General features: G+C 44.3%; 2 protein-coding genes across 4 annotated transcripts in view; one reads left to right on the top strand and one right to left on the bottom strand.

Annotated features, from left to right (window-relative positions):
* The window catches only part of JMJD1C (jumonji domain containing 1C), a 115,272-nt gene extending 97,283 nt beyond the window's left edge, over positions 1-17,989 (bottom strand). Inside the window, exon 1 of one of the 2 annotated variants that reach the window (XM_083439892.1) lies at positions 17,916-17,989. The gene's annotated coding sequence lies outside the window, so the exon portion shown is untranslated. Of the gene's footprint in view, positions 1-14,018; positions 14,166-17,915 lie in introns of those variants that run through there. The other variant, XM_083439893.1, reaches the window with a different exon arrangement.
* A 139-nt stretch (positions 17,990-18,128) lies between these two features.
* The window catches only part of REEP3 (receptor accessory protein 3), a 31,911-nt gene continuing 27,665 nt past the window's right edge, over positions 18,129-22,374 (top strand). For both annotated transcript variants that reach the window (XR_014511031.1, XM_083440117.1), the window contains exon 1: positions 18,129-18,268. Coding sequence is in view for 1 of the 2 variants with exons in the window: in XM_083440117.1 (XP_083296243.1) it covers positions 18,237-18,268 (32 nt within the window). In the remaining variant the exon portion in view is untranslated. The remainder of the gene's footprint in view (positions 18,269-22,374) is intronic.

Raw genomic sequence — 22,374 nt, 5'->3', positions numbered from 1 at the left:
GCAGCTGGCTGGCGCGGGAAGGGGGGTGGGGGCACGCACAGACCACGAGGCCCCTCCCGCACCCGCCGTTTCTGACAATACGAGCGAGGAGGTGCTCCCGTTTTCTCTCGCGCCCCCCACCAACCCACCCCCGCGCGCCTTGAGCCCCTCTGGCGCCACTGGAAGCGAGCAGCTGGAATTCCACGCAGTGGAGAGGGGAAGGGCGGGGGGAAAGATCAAAAGCGAACGGGACGACTTTGGGGTTTTCAGGAGCGGGCGGGAGAGCGAGCAGAGCTGGGGAGATTGCAGCCAGCACGCTGTGAATCTGCAACTCCCAGCGAGGTGTTTTGTTTCTCTTTTTTCGGCTGCTTCCCTCTCCTTATCCGAATTAGGCTTCCCAAAAAGACAGCAGAACCCCACCCCACACCCTCCGTTCTCCCACTCTCTGTCCTTCCCTCGCCTGGTTTCTATTCCAGACACTGCCTGTTCCTATATTACCCATACAGGGATTGGTCTGGATTTTGTTTTGTTTTTCTTCACTGCTTTTCCCTCTCATCTCTGCAGGATGACTCACAGCAGCTGAGGTCACCCAATCTCTCTCTCTTTCTCTCTCTCTCTGAATGAAACACCCACCCAGGGAAATTTCTACCTATCCAGCGTAGTGTTTTTGCTCTGAACATAGTCTTGCCATGGTTACTGCGCTGTAGTGATGCTGCTTCTGCTGCAATAGGAAGGACTGCATCAGTCCAGGGAAAAGGCGATGAAGAATTGAGCTTGCTAACATTGTTTTGGAAGGAATTATAATGCATGAATATTTCAGCCTGCCCTGGCAGGTTGTATTTTCTGTTCCAGGTACACTGACGTTTCATAGCTCCTTCTGCTAGAGCTTGGCATGCATAGATAGGGGACACAGCCATTACTAGCACAGTGTGTCAGCAAACTGCTTCACAATTAGCACAGGGCGAAGATTGTACTATTACACCATATGCTTCTAAGTTCCAGTTCAGTCAGAAAGGGAAACCAGATTAACATGCGGCTCTGGCTAAGCAGTCTTTGTGGGCTAGTGGATAGAGTGCTTGACTCGGCCTTTCTACACAAGCAAACAATGAGTGCCGCATTTTATCCTTTGTGTGTAAGCACAATACTCTAGCCAGCCCAACTCAATGCCAATAGAGTACAATATTATTCTGTAATGCGGAAGTAGCTTGATAGGTTTTCATGCTGCTGCTCAACGTTTTTTATTTTATAAAAGGTTAATGAAAGAGGGAGGTTAGGTTTGTCAGTGGCATCCTGGAGATTTACTCTCTCCCTTTAAAGCTAGTGATTAAAGCAGAAATCGCAGCAGCTACAAGTCCCATCAATTTGTTTCTAGGTGCCTTTGTCTACCCCCTGTCACCTGCTGTAGTGAACAGGACTCCAGGTGTGGTGCATAGCAGGGAGAAGAATGGGGCAGACAAAGGGATTGAGGACGGAACAGGAAGAAGCCACAACTGAGAGAAACAGCAAATCCGAGTGTGATCTGGCAAGCTTATGAGCACTCTCTACCTTTGCATACCAACACCCAATTCCCGTTGACTTTTTTTAAAATCACAAAGCTTCAGATGGTGAAATGTATACTAGTCGCTAATACAGTAAACCCACAATTTAATGGGTGGGGGATTACGTTCCAGGGATTGCACATAAAGCCAAATTTGTGTGTACAGTAGTCGAAACACATTAGGTGCAAAGGTGGTGAGGTGAATTGCCAGGGGTTTTTCTGGATGTTGCCCCCTTTTTATTTATTTTACTTAAAAAAATTTTTTTTGGGCAAGCACGTAAAGTTGAATGCACACAAGTTAACTGTGAGCTTACTGTCCTGCAGACAATTTCCAAGAGGCATGCAATTGAATCCTATGTCACAACCATGAGAGCAATGGGTACAGCATTGGATTTTGCCTGATACGAAGTATTGCAAATTGAGTGTTAGAGAAAATGTGACAGCTCCACAACAGAAATGCAGTCTTGAGAGAAGATGTGAACTAAGTATTAAAAATTACCGTATTTTTCGCCCTATGGGACACACTTTTCCCCCTCCAAAAATGAAGGGGAAATGTGTGTGCATCCTATGGGGCGAATGCAGGCTTTCGCTGAAGCCTGGAGAGTGAGAGGGGTCGGTTTGTGGAGAGTTGCCTGCCTGCCGAAGCCTGGGCGCACTGAGCTCAACACACCCAGGCTTCAAGCTTCGCACAGCTCTCCGCAAGCGGTGGGAGCCCGGCACTAGGCTCCCACGGCTTGAAGAGAGCTGCCTGTTCTGGGGGCTGGGGTCCGGGGAAGTTCGGGCTTCCCCCACCCCAGCCCCGCGCCTGGGGAAAAATAAATGAATTCCCCCCTTTATTTCCCCCCCAAAAAACTAGGTGCGCCTTATGGGCCAGTGCGTCCTATGGGGCGAAAAATACGGTAGTAATTTATTGTGGGGAGAAATTGTGGAGAAGGTATTTAATATTTTGCGTAAAGGGACCACTGACCATTAGGTCCAGTCGTGACCAACTCTGGGGTTGCGGTGCTCATCTCGCTTTATTGGCTGAGGGAGCCTGCTTACAACTTCCAGGTCATACATAGATTCAAATTCCATTTCAGCCATGGACCTAGTTGGGTGGCATTTGCCAAATCACTAAGCCACAGTTGCCCATAATATAAATGGGGACAATAACAAACTCCCTTATGTGTTTATTGTAAGGATGAGGGAGATTTCATAATTTAGACATTTAATTGTTTTTCTAGCCTGAATAGTTCCAGCTGGTTAGAGCATGGTGCTGATAATTGCCAAGGTTGCAGGTTCTATCCCTGTGTGGGACAGCTGCATATTCCTGCATTGCAGGGGGTTGGGACTAAATCGTCCTCAGGGTTCCTTCCAACTCTACAATTCTATGATTCTAATCAAATTCTAGATTCAGTCCAAGTAGAAGCAAGCATTTAATTCTAAATTAACATTAAAACAACACTGGCATACTATAAAAATTCTATATAGATAAAGCATAATTATTATTTCTTAAGTTCGTGAAAAAGCAAAGTGCTAACCATTATAAAACAATGACAACATCTAGGGCCCACCTTAATTAAGCCTTACAAGCATTATATGCTTATCTTTTAGGCTGAATCCCTCAGTAAGGAGAACGTAAGTAAACGTACAGTATTCTTTAAACTATCTCTGGGCAAAGGGAGTGTATCCCAGCTGCCATTAACTGGCATGGTGGTAGCTGGAAGTTTCATATTCTAACAGTGTGAGAAGCCTGTCCCTCTGACTTACTGCAAGAACTACACAACAACTACTCCACATGAGTAGAAAGGAGCAACATCAGATTGTAAGAATGCCTTCAAGTGGTCCACTTCCCTAGACACCATTGCACAACATGAGTCGGCCCATGGGAGAGCACCTTGTTCCCTTATGGCTCACTTCCCACCTCATCAATTTGTTGTCAATCAGCAGCAGCACTGCCAAGCTTATAAAACTCACTGAAAGGAACGGGAAGAAATTACAGTACTGAAGCATCCAGGCAGCAGATAGCCTAAGGGTTTTTTAAAAACTGGATGTTCCAAATACAGATGGTTGAGATCCTATATCCTCATAGTATTTGTTACACTTTGTGAAGCAACTGACTTTTTTATTGGCCCATAAGGAGATCAAGACTTTCAAATGCTTCTTGCCTTCTATGTGCCAAATGGTTTTATAACTCTTGACCTGTAATTGATTAATTGATCAAACCACAGTGTGGTCATTTCTGTCACATCACTCAATACTTTTCAACGGCATAACTTGGTCAGGTTAACAAACAAACAAACAAACAGGTTAAGGCAGATTAATCACTGAATCACAGGAGCTGGAAGGGATCGAAGATAACTTGTTATCCTAAAGCAGCCCCTTTCCTTCATTAAACTATATGCACGCTGTACATTAGTCATCCTGAGCTGTGGCACACAAGATTGCTCCTTGTCCTTGAAATATTCTCAGTCACCAAAGCAGATTAGAATTCCCACATCATCAATAAAGTCATGTAAAAGGGCAAGGAAACTGTTTATACTTTTAATGTGCTGGTGGTGAGCTAAAACAGAGTGTCTTGAGTGAACCCCACAAAAGGGAGCTCCATCTCATTCTGATAATGAGAAGACACACCAGGATAGCTCATGGTATTGATGTTACATTGACTATATGCCCCAGTCCAGCTACAGTCAGTCATGATTCAGGCTATAACCCTATACAAATTTAGGAGTACACATACATAGGATTGCGCTACACGTTTTACTGAAACCAAAACAAGTTATTTGTGGCTACCAGAGTCCCATATCTTTAAATGGTCTTAGCAATTGCTAACTTTAACGCTGACACCAAACCCTACATACATTAAGCAAAATAGAAACATTGCCATCTAACCCCCCCATCTCCCCCCCCAATGTCTCAACAAATGAAACTGATTTGTAAAAATGTTACATGGGAAAAAATACGAGAGACATTACACATACTTCTGTAAAACAAGAAAATCTCTAATAAAAAACAACTAGCAACTGCTAACTTTAGGTGAATTAGGGCCATAATCTTTTACATCTATTTGCAACATTTCTCCCTCCCCCTTTGCTTTCTGCTTGCATATGTTTCTTTCCCCTACCTCAAACCAATCAATGGTAACCACTGAGGGGCAAAACACAAAGGAGACGCAGGGTGTACTGCTACAGAGGTGGGGAGCAAGATGAGGTGGAACAAAACAAGTCTATTAAGAAAATGCATTTGGTTTAGATTTAGATCAATGTCAAATTTGACCTAATTTCTGGAAGGCTCAAAATACCTATCAGATTAAACACCTCAGTAATAAACTTTTATCGCCAAAGATGCAATCACTCACTGCTCTTCACATTTTTACCAGTGAGTTAATATTCATGAGGACAGGGTTTTACCGTATTACTATTTACATGAATGGAGTATGTCTAGAGTTGAATAGACTGGTCAGATTAGTTGTGTGATATTGTTCATGTAAAGAAGCATAATTACTTCATAATTATACTCTGCCCTCTCCTGAAGGCTCAGTGGTTTAGTATTTAAAAATACTACTCATCCCTTAAACAATCAAATGTGTACATGACTTTAGAATGTTCAGAGCCCTTCGTGTGAATCACTTGTGTCAGTGTCATGCTTGGCTGTGAACCACTTTGAATGGGATGTATACAGAAAAGCAACATACAGATAAAGTGACCAAGACCTCAATGATGTTTACAACCCTGCAAGGTGGGAAGGGAAGTAATATTTCTAGATTGCAGATGAGTTGTGGCTAAGCCTATGGTAACAGTGACTTCCCAAAGGTGGCCTGCAGCTAGATCCTATATTAATGACAGGCAAGTCTTTGCTATAGGGAGCCAGATTCTTCACTTTTGAGAGGTCTACTGCCCTTGATGAAGATTGCTGTGAGAAGGAGGAAGAGATAGCTCCAAATGAAAGAATCAGTCTTCATGGCAGTCGAGCTTGCGGTAGAGAAAATAGTGAGTGGGCATTAGGTTTTTACTAGAGGAGGAAAAAATTACATTGCTGTTGTTAAACTGTTCAATCTTTCTTTAACACTGTGCATTAATTTCCAAGGTGAAATATTGTGGTGCCTGACTGTCAAGTTCTGGCATCAATACTCTGTCTAATGTCAAAATTTAATGGATTGTCATTATTTATTTTTGTGCATCTCAAATACTACTGCTCCTTATAGGAGTTATGTCATAAAATCAAATGGAATTATTATACTGCATGTTTATCTTGTGATTATAATGTTAAGTGATGGTTTTTGACAGGACCTCATCCATGATCCTTTTCAGTGGAGGCTAGTCACACATCCAGTGATAACTTACATGCATTTGTGCACTAGCCTATTACTGCATAATGCAAAATAGATGGAGCCTGAGGAATCTGGGCCTGAAGCTCTGGAGAAGTAGTGAGGACCACAGGAAAGAGTTCTGGCTGTGCTCAGCTGTAGGTACAGGAATCAGAATAGGTCTCAACAAGCAACTATGCTGCTACTGGTGAAGAAATAGCTCTCTGCCAACAGCCTGTTTATGTAGTGCTGTCTACTAGAGGCCTTCAGCCTGATTTACATCACAATGTTTTAAAACTCTCAGTAGCCTGCTGTGACCCATTTGCTAAGCATTCTTTGGAGATAAAGTTATTAGCATCTGCCATGACTTGAATACCACAAATCCATCAGTTCAATCAATTAATGGGTTCAGGGTACAGCCTGGTCCAATTTCAGCTGCTGAGATTCGAGAACATGGACAAGGTGCATGGGGTGTTCTATGTATGAAAAATACTGCTGCCCCTCCCTGCTCATTAATTCAGGCTGCCATACATATACGGGATACATCCGGCGGAAACAGCGTCCGGGTGGAATTTCCAAAAATTGGTAAAAATGACTGGGGTGGCAACCCATGTCCATTAAAATAGCTCAAAAAATAGCTCAACCGTATGGCAACCCTACATTAACAGACACTGCATAGGTGAATGCTATCAGCTGAATAAGGAATGCTTCACTTTAGTATGTATAATACTCTACTTTCGAAGTGCCTAGAAAACCAATACTTTCAAAACTGAGGTAACCCCCTCCTTAAGTGTCCATAAGTCAAATGACTTGTACAATGCTGCTCAAAAGATTTAGCTATAGAGTAAGAAGCAGAGTGGTTTAGAAGGAAGGCTGGAGTCTATGTAGAACAAATTTGTGGTTTCAAAGGTACAACGGAACAAACATTGCCTCTAATTTTCCAATCTAACTTGGAGGTCACAACTGCACTAAAGCCTGCAGGATTAAGGCACCTAGGATTAAGCTCTCTTCAGTGAACTAGAATTTACACAGCAAATATGCTTAGTATCATGCTCCACACATGAAATTTACCTAAAGTAAGGTTCCCTGATGTCAATGTAGTTCACTTCTGAATATTACAATGTTAGAAATATACTCAGGTATATAAGCTAGACACTAAATATCTCCTTAAACCAGGGTTACAGTCACCAAAATGGAATGCCCAGTTGCCATTTTGGGGCTAGACGGCACAAAAGTAATATTTTTCAATGTGACTTATTGGTTCCTGAAATTCATTCTGATTGTGCAGATAAAATATAATGGACAGAATTCTATAGGATGTGTTTGGTAGTGTGTGAAAACAGTCAAGATCTATGGATCGTAAGGCATGAACCTCCAGTTGGTGGAGACGTCAGCCGCTATCCTGGCAGCCAGGCATCTTCCCTTGGTCTCAAGTGGCAGACAACCAGGCGCAAAACGTGCCTGGCAAATTTCGAATGCTGCAACCCAACACTGTGCTCAGTACATTCACCTGAAATTAAATCTCAATTTAATTATAATCTATTTCCATGTGACTGTCCTTACGTTCACAGCAAAACTGAAGCATCTGAGCAAACATTGTGTAAGGAGATACACAGCCATCATTCAGGGGTGGAGGAGTCAAGAGTTGCTTGATATGTTTTTCTAGATACAGCATGTACAAAAATAATTTGAGTGCCAAGCCCTCTTGCTTTTATTTTATCTTTTTACATTTGCATTCCATCCTTCCTCAAAGGAGCTCAGAGCAAAATTGCACCGCTCAATCCTATGCAGTTTGGTGCACCTAAACTCATCGAACCTGATGGAACCGGGCACCTAACTATGCATAGAACTTTGCCTCACACCATCCTTGCAAAGTGGGTGGGCTGAAAGGTTTTGGTTTGCCAAGGCCACCTAGCACGCTTCATAAGTGGGAATTGTAGCCTGAATTTCCTCCACTAGAGCCCAACCTTCTAGCTGTTGGACCAGATTGGTCCTCTACAGCTAATAAGCTAGCCAATCCATCATCGCTTGGAAAGCAACACGGGCAGAGGCATTCCGTACGCAAAACATGACCAGCTTGATGGATACTTCTGCAGTTTCTGTGCGTGCTTGGGAAATTTTGCTTGCATTAACAACTGCTTTGGCACTATTTATTTCCTTTTCTTCAGCCACCAAATCTGCCTCTTCTGGAACTTTCCCCTTCCGCCTTTGCCAGGTCATCACGAGGAGATCCTGGTATTATGCCGGGGGTTGGGGGAAGAGGAGGGGAGAAAATGGAGAGCTGAAAACATCCCCAAGTCATAAAACCTCTGCTTTCAGTCGAGAAAAAGTTCCTAACAAAGCAGTAATCTTAACAGGCTGTCAACACAGAGGGAAGGAGTGAAGTGTTTCCGTTTTCTATAGTCTCCATTCATAGGAGCTGCATTTTTTTTCCAGGCTCCAATAACACCAAATGGAAGCAATAAACCAGTATAGCCATAAGACTCTGCTGCCATAGCTACAGACCTGAAACTGAGCCACGCTGAACTCTCCCCTTCCTTTCTGGATCATGTTTCCTTGAGAAAAAGGAACTCGGGAAGCTTTTTCTTCTAGCTCTGCTTCTAAGTGAAAAAGGTACTTGACTCCCTCGCCACCTTACTAAAGAGAAAAACTTTCTCTATAAACCAAATTTATAAAACAAATAAGGATATATAGATTTAGGCAGGTTCTAAGCCATGCAAATAACATCTACTTTAATGGGGGTGAGTAGTAATGCGTTATGTTGCTTCCTGTAAAAAAATTTTATTATCTCCCCCACTCCATCCCACCCCAGACAATAAGATCACACTATTTTGTGAGGCTCCATCTAAAAGGGAAAACCTTGCATTTCACTGGGATGCCATCAAACTAATTTAATCTGGGGTTAATTAAAAATCTTCAGTTTGAAACTGCAACTCCAAATGCTTTAGGCCGTGCGTGCTTTGAGGTTCTTTTTAGCAAAAATGTTATGATTAAATAAAAAAACACACAGAGAGAAGAGTTGTTATTGCAAAATGCTGGAGGCGGGTTTTGACAAGACTAGGTGCTGGTCAGTCAAAATAAAATAAATCTATAGGTGTGTTCTCAGCTGTCTGGTTAAGAGAAAAGCCCGTAAGAAGTGATTAAAAAGTGGAGGGCATCTGAATAGGAAAATACCATGGCAGATTATTCATACAGACCATTTCAGCTAATGTTGGCTTCCAGTTGTTTCAGGTTCTCCTAACCCATTAACTCTTCTGATGCCATGGGCTGAATCCAGTTTTTATTATGAGGTGCTAACCATGTTCCTAGGCAACGTAGCTCTGAATAGGAACACAGGAGGCTGCCTTTATTGAGTCAGACCAGTGTCAGTAGTGCCTACACCAGTGGTTGAAAACCTTTTCAAATCTGGGGACAGATTTGGAATTTTGGTGCTGCCGGGGTGTGGCTTAACACAAAATGGCTGCTGCCTCAGAAAAGAGCAGAAAGAAAAGAGACGAAAACCTAGAATGGTTCAAATATGAAAAATCTATTCAGATTTATTTTTGTTTTTTTAAAAAAATGTTTGAAAAGACATTTTCTTTTCCAGACATTGTTAAGTCTTGGTATGCTGCTACAGATTAAAGCTAGAAAACAAAAATCAGCTGAATCCAGAAATGTTTAGTAACTACAGCCAGCCATACACATACATAGTCACAAATAATAATAAAATATACAATTGCACAAAAAACACCCACGTTTAAGAACTCACTAGAGTAGCCGTTGAACAATACTGGCCCAGATAAGTTTGATGTTTGAAGCTGAATGACATCTGCAAGCTTCTCAAAATTAGGGAAGCATGGGAATAATATTATTTCTGCCTTTGCACTGCGCTGACCCCCTCCTCAAACGACGATGAATAATCCCTGCTGTGAGCAGAGGAAGAGGAAAAGTTGATAATAATGATACCACTGAAATGCTTTCCCCAAAACAACTTGGGAACAACCAGGAAAAAGGTGATCCTTATTCGCACCATCATTCTGACAATGCCACTGGCCTCTGCCCTGGGCTCCCCCAACTCAACCCTGGAACAATCCCACTGCCATATTCAACTCAGATTCCTCTCAAGCTGCTTCCTGTTCCACATGCCAGTAAGCAGAAGAAAAACCACAACAATGGGAAGATTCTCGCATTTCTCCCCTCACTCCAGATTTTCAAGCCAAGCAGCTGCCTGCTGATTGTTCATTGTGGCTGGCAGGCAGCAAAATGTATGACACGTGATTCCTGTGCTCCTTCCACTGTCCCAACACACACAGTTTTTAAGCGCCTCTCAAGTAGGCTGTCTGTTTTGTGCGGCATGCAGGCAGCAAAACAAAACAAATAGTGCAGCATATGGGCAGATCCAAGGACGAGAAAATGAGACAGAAGCAGGAAAAGTGCACTAGAGAGGTGGCGGAAACACCAGGTCTTTCAACACCGAGGATTTCTACAGCCTGTTTTTTTCTGCAGTCAAGTCACTTATTAACTACAGCTCTGGGGCCCTCTAAACATTGCTGGACTCCAACTCCCATTTCCTCTGGCAACATGGACAATGGTCAGGAATGATGAGAGTTGTAGTTCAGCAACAACCACAGGCTCCCCACCCCAGATATGGGAGGATGAGGGTCTTCCTCCGAACGGAGGAATACCTGGTACCCACTGATATGTTTTACGTTCTGGGTGAAGCCATTTTTATTCTAATTTCAGGAATTGTAACGCTGTATACTTTAAAATGGTATTAGGAGGATGCTGTATTTTAAAACACTGGAACTGGAGTTTTTATTTTGCTGCTTTCACTCTTAGTTTAACAATGATTTCCCGTGCAAATCATGCCATTTGTCTATTACCTTTCATTAGATTGCTGTGCATTTTATTGTTTTGTTTTAAACTGTGTTGTAAACCACTGTGGGGTACATATATAAAGATTGTGTGGTAAAGATATAAAGACTTGAAACAAACAACATTTCAAAACAGAAAAGCTTTGCAATAAGGACAGTTACTCTCAGGAAAAAGGCTCAGTATTAGGAACAGCATCTTGCAGGCACAGGAACCAGGTATAAAAGTGTTAAAAGGAAGACTTCTGCTAAATACACAATGTGTGACTGCCACAGAGATGATTGAGAAATGCTAAGCCTTGACTGTTTACAAGCCTAGTACCAGTAAGGCATATACAACTGTTTGCACAGCCCCTGCTGATGTTCCCTTCAGGGTGTGGACAGTTGCCCTCTAGCTTGAGAAACACTAACATATTGTCATTTCTAATGGAATCTTAAAAATTGCTATTTTATAGGAAAATAATTTCAGATTGAAAATAGATAGGTGTCAAAATCTGTTACAGTTCATTCCTAAAGAAACGAATGCCAAATTCATTCTGGAGAAGTAATTAATTCAGTTTCTATTTTTCAGATTCCAAAGGTAGCCTTTGATTTTCTCCTTGATAATAATTGCAGTTGCATTTCTGTTTTCATTCCTGTTTGATAAACAAGCTTTTGCTGCACCTCTTTATACTGAAGCTCAAATTCGATGAGATATGACAGACTCTTAGTAACAAAACTGACACCTAATTGCTATTTGTGTTTACATTTATAAGTGTCTCTTTAAATGTAAATGCAGCTTTCCACTAAGGATTCTGTTGCCATGGCAATGAAGGCAAAAGCTATTTCTTGTGGCCTTCCCCCCCCCCCCAATAAAGGGCAGCTCTTTGGTATAAGAATGGCTCTCTAGCAGAAACTGACTGCATGCAAGCTTCAGCGTATGTAACCCATAGAACTGGTAAATGTACTTACATTGCAAAATAAGTTTAACAACTTAAAACTTGTTTGACTAGTGCTTAATCGTTTTGCACACCTCTTTTCCTAAACGGAAGAAAATGCAACCCCACCCCTTTTAGAGGATTGGTTTCTGCGAGTACTGGGTATTGTATGTATCGTCTTTGTAATAATCTGGTTTTAAACGTGCAAGTAGCGTTGAGTTGATTGAATCCAGATGATCCCAGGTTCAATCCCTGGCATCTCCAAGTAGGGCTGGGAGAGATCTGAATCCCCAGAGAGCTGATTCCAGATGGACAAGTGATCTGACTAGAAGGCAGCTTCCTAGGTTACAGGGGCACAGCAGCATGACGAGGCAAGATTCACAGCAGAATTAATCCCACAGCAACTCCAGCACTCACAGGCACCTGGAAACCTTTATTCTGTAACTCTAGTAAGGCAGAGCTGGAAAAGGTGCAGCAGATAAGGACAACCCAATTTATAAAGGGGATGGAGCAACTCACCAATGAGGAAAGCTTAAAACGTTTGGGGCTTTGTAGCCTAGAAAAAAGGCGAATAAGGGAGGGCATGTTAGAGCACTTTAAAATTATTTCTGGTATCGAGAGAAAGTGGGTGGGGTAAGTTTTTCTTCCTCTCTCCCAATACTAGAACCCAGGGCTATTCAGTGAAGGCAAAGGGTTGGATATTTGGTTGGCAAAAGGAAGTGCTTCTTCACATAGCTGTGGAATTAGTTACTACAGTCAAACCTCAGGTTGCAGACACTTCGGGTTGCACGTTTTCGGGTTACTGATGCGCCAAAACCTGGAAGTACCAGAATGGGTTACTTCCAGGTTTCAGCGCTTGCGCAGAACCGCTAAATCGCGCTTTGTGCATGAGCCCCGAATCGCGACCTGCATGTGGGCAGACACAGAGATGCGGGTTGCGAACGTGCCTCCCGCATGGATTACGTTCGCAACCCAAGCGTCCACTGTACTTGATGTAGCGATGATGGCCATCAACCTGGGCAGCTTTAAAAAACAACTAAGACTATCATTTGCTACTAGTCATGATGGCTCTCTATATTAGCTCGTGTATTGAAGACTGTATGCCACTGAGGAAGAATTGCTGGGGAACACAAGTATGAATAGAGCCATTGTATACAGGTCTTGCCGGAGGGCTTCCCATAAGCATGTGGTTGGCCATCATGGGAACAAAACAAGGGACTAGATAGGCCTTTGGCCTGATCCAGCAGGGCTCTTTTTACAGCCTCTCAGCTGCTCTGACAACCAACAATTTTAAGCTGTTCCTTTCCTCCCTACCTCTTTGATGAGCATACCCTCTCAGCTCCCATTCCCATGGCTGCAGATACCTTCTCCTGGCCCAAAGCCTTGTCCTGGCTTCTTGTATCTGATGCCCTGTTATAGCCACTCAAAGGTATTGTTATGTATTGGGTTTAACACTTCTTATGTTACAAAGCGCGTTCTAACCAATTGTAGAAGCGTTGGTAGACGAACGTTCTAATGGCAAGTATGCGCATGCACTTTCAACTGTCAACAGTCAGTTCATGCTCAGCATTATTATTGTGTTGTCCAATCAGTTCAGTTCTTGTTTTCCTATGAGTGAGCTGTTGTCACTGACAAATGTTGAACAAACGTAGTCGAGGAACTTATACTGCCTTGGGCTTCTGACTTTTTCCGAACATTTAACATTGGCAACGAAGGTGGGATTGATGAGCTCCCACTGGCTGCCAGAGGCCCAAGACTGCACCGCAGCACCGCCGCCTTGCAGTAAGCGCGACCTCACTGTCACGCTGGACTCAGCAAATAGTCCCAGAAACGAGACCGCGCCTGCCATGTCTTCGTAACCACCCACAATCGCACAAGAGACTGCTCCAGGTCCAAGGATGGCCACCAGTCATAGTCGGCTGCGACCGGACTCGGATATGAGCCATCCTGCAGAATGGTTGCAGTGGCTCCACTGAATAAGGAGCTAGGTCCGACTACAAGGCTTCACTAGGGAGGCAGACAAGGTGGGTGTGCTACTGAGGGTGCTAGGAAATTCCGCCATCACTCTACTGGAAGGTCTGATGGCACCCAGGGACACAGAGGCATGCACTTTCGATGAGCTGACCCAGGCTATGACAAGACACCTCACGCCTCAGCCAAATAAGAACCACCGCCGCTACGACTTTGCACAAAGAGAGCAACAAGCGCAAGAGTCAGCGAGTGAATACATCACAGCACTCTGGGCAATTGCCATGTATTGCCAATTCGCTGACATTGTATAATGACTTCTCGAAAGGTTCATCAGTGGTGTGCGAGACAGCCATCTCCGCCGCAAACTGCTGGCAAAAGATGACTTCATGATGATGGAAGCAATGAATACAGCCATGGCCTTTGAGAAGGATAATGACCACGAGGCAGCCCACAGCCCCCGTACTGAAAGGAGAACTCACCGCATCCAGCGAGAGGGGTCCTCTTCCGTAGATTCCCACAATGAGGATGTCCACTGAGCTTTGGACTGATCCGACCGACACCACTGCTCCCAAGCTACAAGCACATCATCGAACCAGCGATCATCTGATGCACCTCAAGGGACCTGTGCCAGCTGCAGAGAAAACCACGAGCGTCGGACACACAGGTTTTGGGACGCCACATGTCGCCGCTGTGAGAAGACTGGGCACATTGGTCGAGTCTGCCGCTCCAAGACCTCCAGAGCACGACCCAAGCAACATGTCCACGAGGCCTACATAGAGGAGGACTTACAGTCCACCTCTCCAGCCAGGTACTTCAACTTCCTTCCCCAGGTCCAATAAGCTTAGGGTACAACTCAAGATAGACTCTGAAAGAGCTTTGCACTAACAGCGGTCCTCCTCTCTGCCCGGCCCCCGTAGTGCTATGGGACTTCCAGAGAAAAAGAACCCAGCTAAAGGGGATGGGCACCTTCAAGGTCCAGTTTAAGAAGTACACCAAGAATTTGAACCTCATCAAAACTGAAGGCCCATTCACTAGCCTTCTAGGCCTAGCATGATTCGGGCCGTTAGGCTTAGCTATTTCAGGGCTTAATCTGATTTCCCCAGGGGCAGATTTCGAATCGATCTGCCAGGAGTTTCCATCAGTCTTCGATGGAACCCTGGGCCTGTATAACGGACCCCTGAATTCCCTACGGCTCAACCCCACGGTGCAATCCATTTGGGTCAAGACCTGTTTGCGCTTAAACCCAATACATAACAGGTATCTTTCTAATAAGCAAGCATCTCTAGAGTGCCATGGACTCTGGTTTAGCTCACCACCTTGTTACAGTCGGGACTTTAACATTTGCAGTCAAATACTTCTTATCTCACCTGTCGTCTACCCTCTCACATTAATTTAAGATGGCAAACTCAAAGGCAAGCAGCAGGCAATTTGCTGCCTCAGGCAGACAATCAAGTATGGCACTGTTAGTGACATTGCAACCTCTGTAGGCATTGCACAGAGAACCAGAAATCTCTCTGACTGTTCCTACACATCCTGCCTGGACTCACATACACCCTGCCTGAAGCAAAGCAAATACAATCGAGATTAGTTGATCAAAAGAAGGCACATTCACTCCCACAATATGTAACAATGGCAACTATCCTGGAAGGCTTGGAAAGAGATTTAGACATAGGCCTTTTGCCTGATCCAGCAGAACACTTATTATGGTCTTAATGAAATATTTACCCAATATATCTGCTGGAAGCTCGCAGTGGATCACACCGAGTAGGTGAAGTTAATTATTTAAACAGGATCTGCACAGGAGTGCCATGCCTAATGAACACAGCAATTCTCTTCAAATGTCTTGCTCCTATGAGGCAGCTGTGGAGACTAAAGGTCCCCGCCTTCCCGCAGGTATCCAAGTCTCATCCTCTCCAGGGTTTTCCCCAAGCAATCTGAGACTGTGACTGCACGCCTGCCTTTGCTCCTCCCACTTCATGCCTTCCTTGGTCCTAGGGGACAAGGGGGAGAGGAGTTTGTCACAGCAGGAGGGGGAGACCCCCATGCTTCTTCATTCATCTCTGCTTTTTTGCCTGATCTGGACTTCCCTCTGCCTCAGACTCTCTCAGCTCACTAAGTCAGTCACAGAATGGTGGCAGTTTGGTATAATCAGCTGGCATCACTTCCTATACATATTTATTACATTTTTTTTATAAAAAATTGCTAAATTATTTGCCAATATTTTCCTTGTAGCTGTGGAGGTACTGACTCAGCCTCCCAATTTGAGGAAGTATTTGCTGGAAAATGATTTTTTAATATATTTTTCCCTTTACATCGCCATGCCCGTATCTTCCCCAATTCTCCTTCTACACTCAACTTACACATTATCTCCCCTGCCCATAACTGCGCTCTCTCTCTCTCTCTCTCACACACACACACACACACTTCCCTGGTCCTTTCACATGCATTTATTCCTCCCATAACACACTATTTTATCCCCTGCCATTCAATTCCCAGTCTATTTATTTACTTATTAATAGTAAATATTCAACTATCTTTTTATTTCACAACCTAATTTACCTCAGCACCTCCTCCTCTGCATCTTTGCCCTCAGAGTAGGGAAACCATATTTCCTTCCTCCCACCCAGACTTCTCTGTCTCACGGCCACCTTTGCTCAGCAGACCAGACCACTGTTTGAAAAAACACTGACGTCAACAGTGGAAACCTCAAAAGTTTGCTTTTCATGCATTTTTACCTTCTAGACACAACACTCCAGCACAAAGTCTGCCAAATCACACACTCTGGGAGTTCTAGTGGTCCTCTGCTCCCTTATGCTAAAATTGGTGGAGGGGTGGGCAATTCACCATAGCAATCATGCTTGCAAAATTCACCTCCATGAATCACAGTTCATGCACGCTGCAGCTTCAAGCTTTCATTACATCATTTCCTGCTATTTTTGCAAATCTGGATTGTAAAAAAAGATATCTAAGAGTCAGAAACCTTATGAGAGAGTCCTCCTTAAAAGTAAGATAGATAAAGGCATTATGCATGGGCCTTGAAGAGAAAAAAAGCAGGCAAAACTTGGAATTGGGTTATCTGGTATCTTATCAGAAAAGGACAGTTGCAAAAAAGAGTGCAGGATTTCACATGTCCTGAAGAAGCTTAGAAGAAGTACACTCATCTTCATTACCTGTCAGACAGGCAGATCTGTAGTTGTTATTTATTTCCACACTACAACACACATTATTTATTGGCAGGATTACAAAAATGAACAATAGGAGGAAGGAAGCCAAGTTTGGAACATAGCACAAGGTTATATTTGAGGAGAAAGCACTAGTGCAAGAACTGCCAGCATGTGGGATTTTTATGTCTCAGTATATTTCTTCACTAATTTCAGAAAACTACATCAAAAAAAGATCTGGTGCTGCTCCTTGTCCTCTGTGCGTACCAATGCTTACGATTCCTCTTTCCCCCTCTTTCAGCCCCATTCTACTGTTTAATGCCTAACACTTCCATTGCAAATTATGCCCAAATCCAGTGTCAAACAAATGTATCCTTGCCTATATTTGACCGTTTGAAACTGTTCAGTAGAAAGGAAACTACGAGTCATTCCAGGATGCTGTCACCATTTTCATTTACCAGGGGCGGGCAGAAGGTGGATCAGGATCTACTGGGAGATCTCTGGCCGATCTGCAGCAGATCAGCAAGGCTTTCCGATTGTTTAACGAGGGCGACGTCAGAGACACCTTTGCGGCGGGGAAAAGGCTTCGGGCGCAAGATGAGCAAACAAGGCCAACACCGCGCAGAGCTTAATGTGTGCAAAAGTGGCATTTCCCAAGACTTCCTCGCTTTCCAATTTCACCTCTCCAGCCGCACCCAAGAAGATCGGCTGCCTCCTCCCCGCAGTTTGGTGGGGTGGAAACGTTGACGCGGCTGGGGGAAGAAAACAACCTCCAGGAGAAAGGAGCCTCGTGCGGAAACGAAGGCGCTGCTTTCTCCAGCCTTAGCGACGCGGATCCATCGCGCAAAGATTATCCCCAGAGGCCGCTTCAAGAGCAGCGACAAGGAAGAAGGGGCGCGAACGGGGCAAAGCAACGAACCACGAGCAGAAGCCATCCGGGGCCTTATGTTGGGGCACCTGAAAGGCTGCTGCACATCCATCGGATGCTTAATGGCAAGATAAACATTTGGGAAGTCTTTTTTTTAAGGTGCACGAGACGCTGCGGCAAACTAACCGGCTCCCCCCCCCTCTCCAAAAAGCAATAAATAACTCCGCATGCGACCCTACGGGAAGGGGGTTTAGCACAGCCTACATTACAAGCCACCACACAGCCAGCAAAGGGGGGGGGGGGGAGAAAAAGACTGCGCCGGCGCATAGCTGCGGCTCCTTACATACCCATCCGCTCCTCGCCGTCCAGAGGCGCGCCGCATGCGCGCTGCAGCCCAGCTCGACGGCAGGCGGCGGGCGAATGAGGCTGGGCGGCGCGAGCCAATCCGTTTATGGGGAGGCGCGGCCTCCGCGCCTATTGTGATGCCCGAGGCGGGAGGAGGGCGGGGCTTAGGCTGTGTTTGTCGGGCGAAGCGGCCGGGGCCATTCGGTGCCCGGCTCGGCGGAAAGTCGCGAGCGGGGAGGAGAGGTAGGGTTCCGGCTGGCGGGACGGACAGACTGACGGACGGTTAAAGGTACAAGCGGCGCCCACGGAACCGGGGCGGCAACATGGTGTCGTGTATCATCTCCCGAGTCGTTGTGTAAGTGGCGAGGGTGAGGGAAGCGGGGCCTCAAGAGGGACCGGTACCAACGGACTTTTCCCTCAGACTTGTGCGGGGGGTAGGGGAGGCATCTTCGCTCCTGCCTCTCTCGCCGCTGAGGCTTGTGGGGGCCGGTGGAGGAGAAGAATGCGGTGCTACTGCGCTTGCGCACACAGCGGGGGTGATAGAAGTGCCCTCTGGGACTTCCTGCTGCTTTGATACTTGGGGTGGAGCGAAGTGGGCCTTTCCGCAAAAGCGCCGGTTCCCCCTTCCAGCGCATGACCGTTTTAGGGTGCACGGAAAGCAATCCTTATGGGCCTCGTCGTGCTCTTAGGCGCGCCCCTAACTTACCTGAGAGCGTCAGGCTTCGGTGCGGTAAACGCGGGGATTTTGCGAGTTCGAGTCACAGGGAGCCGCCCTCTTGGCTCTCCGTGTCGCTGTTTTGGGACTACAGTTCCTATCATCCCTGGCTACTGGTCCTGTTAGCTAGGGATGATGGGAGTTGTAGTCCCAAAACAGATGGAGGGCCAAGTTTGGCCATGCCTGGCTTAGAGGCCGCCTTACCTTACGTGCGATCATAGATTCACAGAGTTGTAGAGTAAGAAAGGATGGCAAGGATCATCTAGTCCAACTCCCTGCAATGGAGGAACCTCGAACCCATGACCCTGAGATTTAGAGTATCGTGCTCTACCTACTGAGCCTATCCCTAAGGCATGTTGTGTAAGGAGAGGAGGAGATGCACTGGAGCGAGGCAAAGTCATGGCAGTTTTTTATTTCTCAGATTTGGGGGGGGGGGGCGATCACGCAGCCTGTTTAGCTTTAGAGACTCTTTCCCCTCAGTTTTAGATATGTCTGTACAGTATATCATTGTGGTCATTGGGTGGCACTCAAATTATATAATGGTCACCTTTTAAAAATCTGATTATGATTCCTGTTCTCTCTAGGATCCAGAGCTGGTCACAACTATTTAAAACACCACACTAAAAACAGTAAAGGCGCGCTTGAGGCCACAGCCACCTTTGTTGTCTAGAGCTTCGCCCTGTCATTGAAAACCGGTTTGGGGACTGAGCCCTAGCCAGTGACTCTAAACAAGCTTTTATGTGACTGCTGGCTCATAAGTTTTATTTGTAAACATGGTGCAGTGAAACTCTGTAAATGAGAAGCTCCTTATATTTTTGTAGATCTCCCCCTGTTTTATAAAAAAAATAAGGTTTTATTAGTATAATACTGATGGGTCTACTGATGAATATGATCCAACAGTGCCAGGTCTTCATCCTTGTCTGTTTGCCTCATGATTTAGAAACTAATTGGGAGATAGATGAATGTCCACTGCCTATAAAGAGACTTTAAGTGATGGGTTTGGCTGGACCTTGGATACACCACTTTGTGTTTTTATCAGAAATACCTTTGCCATCGTGGGGGAGGGGGCTGTAGTTGAAAAGTTAGTGTACTTTTCCTATTGAAAGATTAGCATTTTTTGGTCATTCGGCAAAGTGTTGAAATAAGGTATATTTTCCTGAGAAATCCCATATATTATCCATTAATTTTAACATTTAAATCATTAAAGAATGGCTTTTAAATGCATGCTGTAGTGATTTTAACCTAGTTTAACAAGAATTTTTGGTAGTCCTCATGGCTATAAGAATGTGATCTGGTAAATGTAGTTCCAGTCCCAAATGGCAATCTTGTAGTAGCTTAAATACTAATTTGGCAACCCTTATAATTTATTTCTAAATACAGGGTGATTTTAAAAACAAACAAACAGTGCCTATTATTCTGAGGACTGTTTTAAAATTGTGGTATAAAAACAATCAAATGTTTTATGTCAGCCATATAAATTAGCACACACATGCTACGATTTGCTGCAGAGAACTCTGGCCCCGACAACACCAAGCAACCCTTTTTCTTTTAAGTACTCTTTTTTTGAGTTCAAAGGGCAAAGTGATGTGGCCTTATGAGGCCCACACTTGAAGTGAATAAAATTGTGATGTAAACCAGGCATTTTGAGAGTGTCTGCCATGTGAGCAAGCAATTAAATGGTAAATATATCTTCTTAAATGCATGTAGTCAACCAATAGGCATGTTTCAGATATTTGGAATTGTGTAATGATGGGTATGAGGTGGAAATTGCACAGACAACCATGAAACTGTCATCTCATGGAAACGTTTCTGAGCAGGCAGTACTATATCAGATCCACTAAATTATATATGGACTGAAGGTGGCAGCAGTTGCAGCTTTGAAGGTATGCATTATTCAAGAGTTTGTGAACGTTTTCTTTTAAATCAGTCTTTCAACTTTAATATTGGTCTCCTGTTGGTGCATGTGTACAACAGCTTTGCAGGTTACAGCGAATTTGCAAGCCTACATTAAAAATTATCCTCCCAACTGCACATCCGTAGTGACTAATTATGGAAGTAGCAATTCATTGCCCAAGGTGAACAACCATTCCTTTTTGCTGATTAGTCTGTGTGGTTCCTGTAACTCCTTAAATTTTAGCACAATAGAAGCAAAAACCCAATAATGTTGCATACCATATATGTACAGTGCATGCTTAATTTAATTAGATTAGAACATCGTTCCACTAAAAGTAAACAAAATGGGCAGAGTTCACCAAACCAGTCGTTTCACCATAAGTCCTGTGCAAGGATGTCTGCTTGAGCAACAGGGCTTTCCCCTTTCCTTCCCCTGTGCCCCTCCCCAAGTTGACTGTGGGGAGGAGTCAGGAGATCCCCCTGAACAGCACAGGGGTGGGGGGTGTCATTCTCTCTGGAAGCTGAAATCTTGGGGTAGATTGAATTATTAGATGAGCATGATGTTGAATTCCACCCAATGAGGAAGTGAAGCTAATGTTGGCGAGAAGAGACAATGTTCTAGGGCTTACTAATGAATTAAAAACCGACACATCACCAGCTTCCAGGTGGCATCCACCCAAGAATTCTTAAAGAGCTTACACATGAAATTAAATGGTAGTTGCATGCTAGTTCATGCACACACTGTGGACCTTTCAGTTTTCTTCTTCCAAGATGCTTCCATGGAAGCAAGAGTTCTGAGGATGATACAGCAAAAGTGTGTCTGTTTTTCTGCAGGAGGTTTCTCTGCTGCTTTCACAGCCTCAGAAAAAAAAACTAGAAGAGTAGAAATCTGATCTATTGTGGCAACAGTTGGCCCAGTTGAATGGGTTTTGATAGTGGAAAGAACAGTAGCTGCTGGTATGGTTGTTAATAAAGGAAGGAAGGAAGGAAGGAGGGTCCTTGGGGTGGCAGTGTCAAAGAGAATTGTTGTTTTTGCTCTGTGGCTGACAATGGCCAAATAGTGGGAACATTAACCCATGGAAATATGTCTATCCTTGAGCATATTATTGAATGTGAATGGTTACAGCTGGGAGGTAGCAGTCAAGCCCTAAAGCTAGGGCTTTAGCAGGTCTGTACAGTAACACACAATAAATAGTACGTGACTTTCCATTTACTAAATATAAGTTTTGAGTAAGGTGTTCAGTCAGTAAAAGTTAACGTTTATGAAACCTTAAATTCAAAAACCTTGCCTTTCAATGAAAGGCATTTTTTAGAATGAAGAAAGCTTTCTTTAAAAAAAAATCTTAGTAACTAAATATTAGCAGTGTCTGGGAGAATCTCAGGATTTTCACCCATGTTGTGCCTGTTGGCTTATATTTAGAGGCGTGTGTGGACTTGTCTCATTTCTGCAACTTTATCCAATATGTGTTACTGCAGGCTTCTGAATGAGATAGTTTTGATCACCACTCTAGGAGTCATGTTGATCTCACCAGCTAGGTGATTCATTATGTGTTCATTCTTCAGTGTACTACAATGTCAACCCTGAGTACACTCTACATACTCCAAAAAGAGTTAACTTTCATGGCCTAGGTTCTTAAGGTGCCTTGGCCACATAGTTGACAAATAAGCTTCAGCTTGGATTCCTGCATAGTAGCAGGTTGGACCAGATGACCCTCGGTGGTCCCTTTCAACTCTATGATTCTACCCAACTTGGAAACTGGGGATATGATGAGGAATAGTGTAACTAGCCAGGCAATCCCCACCCACCTTTGCAGCTTCAAAGTTGGAAGGAAGACTGGCTGACTCTTAACTTG

This window comes from Podarcis tiliguerta, assembly GCF_965153285.1.
Source record: "Podarcis tiliguerta genome assembly, chromosome: 5".
NCBI lineage: Eukaryota > Metazoa > Chordata > Lepidosauria > Squamata > Lacertidae > Podarcis > Podarcis tiliguerta.
The sequence above is the reverse complement of the archived record's forward strand: the minus strand, read 5'-3'. Positions and strand labels throughout refer to the sequence as shown.